The sequence below is a fragment of the Corvus brachyrhynchos genome, unplaced genomic scaffold (assembly GCF_000691975.1).
Source record: "Corvus brachyrhynchos isolate BGI_N302 unplaced genomic scaffold, ASM69197v1 scaffold555, whole genome shotgun sequence".
Taxonomy (NCBI): domain Eukaryota; kingdom Metazoa; phylum Chordata; class Aves; order Passeriformes; family Corvidae; genus Corvus; species Corvus brachyrhynchos.
In genome coordinates, this window is record NW_008238357.1 from 136,551 (window position 1) to 136,826 (window position 276).

At 64.5% G+C, this 276-nt stretch overlaps 1 protein-coding gene across 1 annotated transcript in view; it reads right to left on the reverse strand.

Annotated features, from left to right (window-relative positions):
• The window catches only part of CELSR2 (cadherin EGF LAG seven-pass G-type receptor 2), a 29,446-nt gene that overhangs the window by 22,787 nt on the left and 6,383 nt on the right, over positions 1–276 (reverse strand). The window contains exon 3 of the mRNA XM_017735503.1: positions 129–212. Within this exon, the coding sequence (XP_017590992.1) occupies positions 129–212 (84 nt within the window). The remainder of the gene's footprint in view (positions 1–128; positions 213–276) is intronic.

A 276-nucleotide genomic window follows, 5' to 3' on the forward strand; every position in this document is an offset into this window, starting at 1 on the left:
GTGGGAGGGTGGGATCCCCTCTCCCTCCCCCCCCAGCATCTTTATCCCCAGCTCTATCACCATGGCAACCACCTCCCATTGCCATGGAAACCCAGAGACACCTCCTCCCCTCACATCCCCTCCCCCACCTGACTGGCACCCCCCACCAGGGGGTCCCGTGGGGGCTGGAGTCCCAGGGTGGGGGTAGGGGGTATGGCCCCAGTGGCACCAGTCTACGAGGGGAGGGAGGGAGGGAGGGCTGAAGAGCAGCAGGATGAAGAAAGATGAGGATGGACA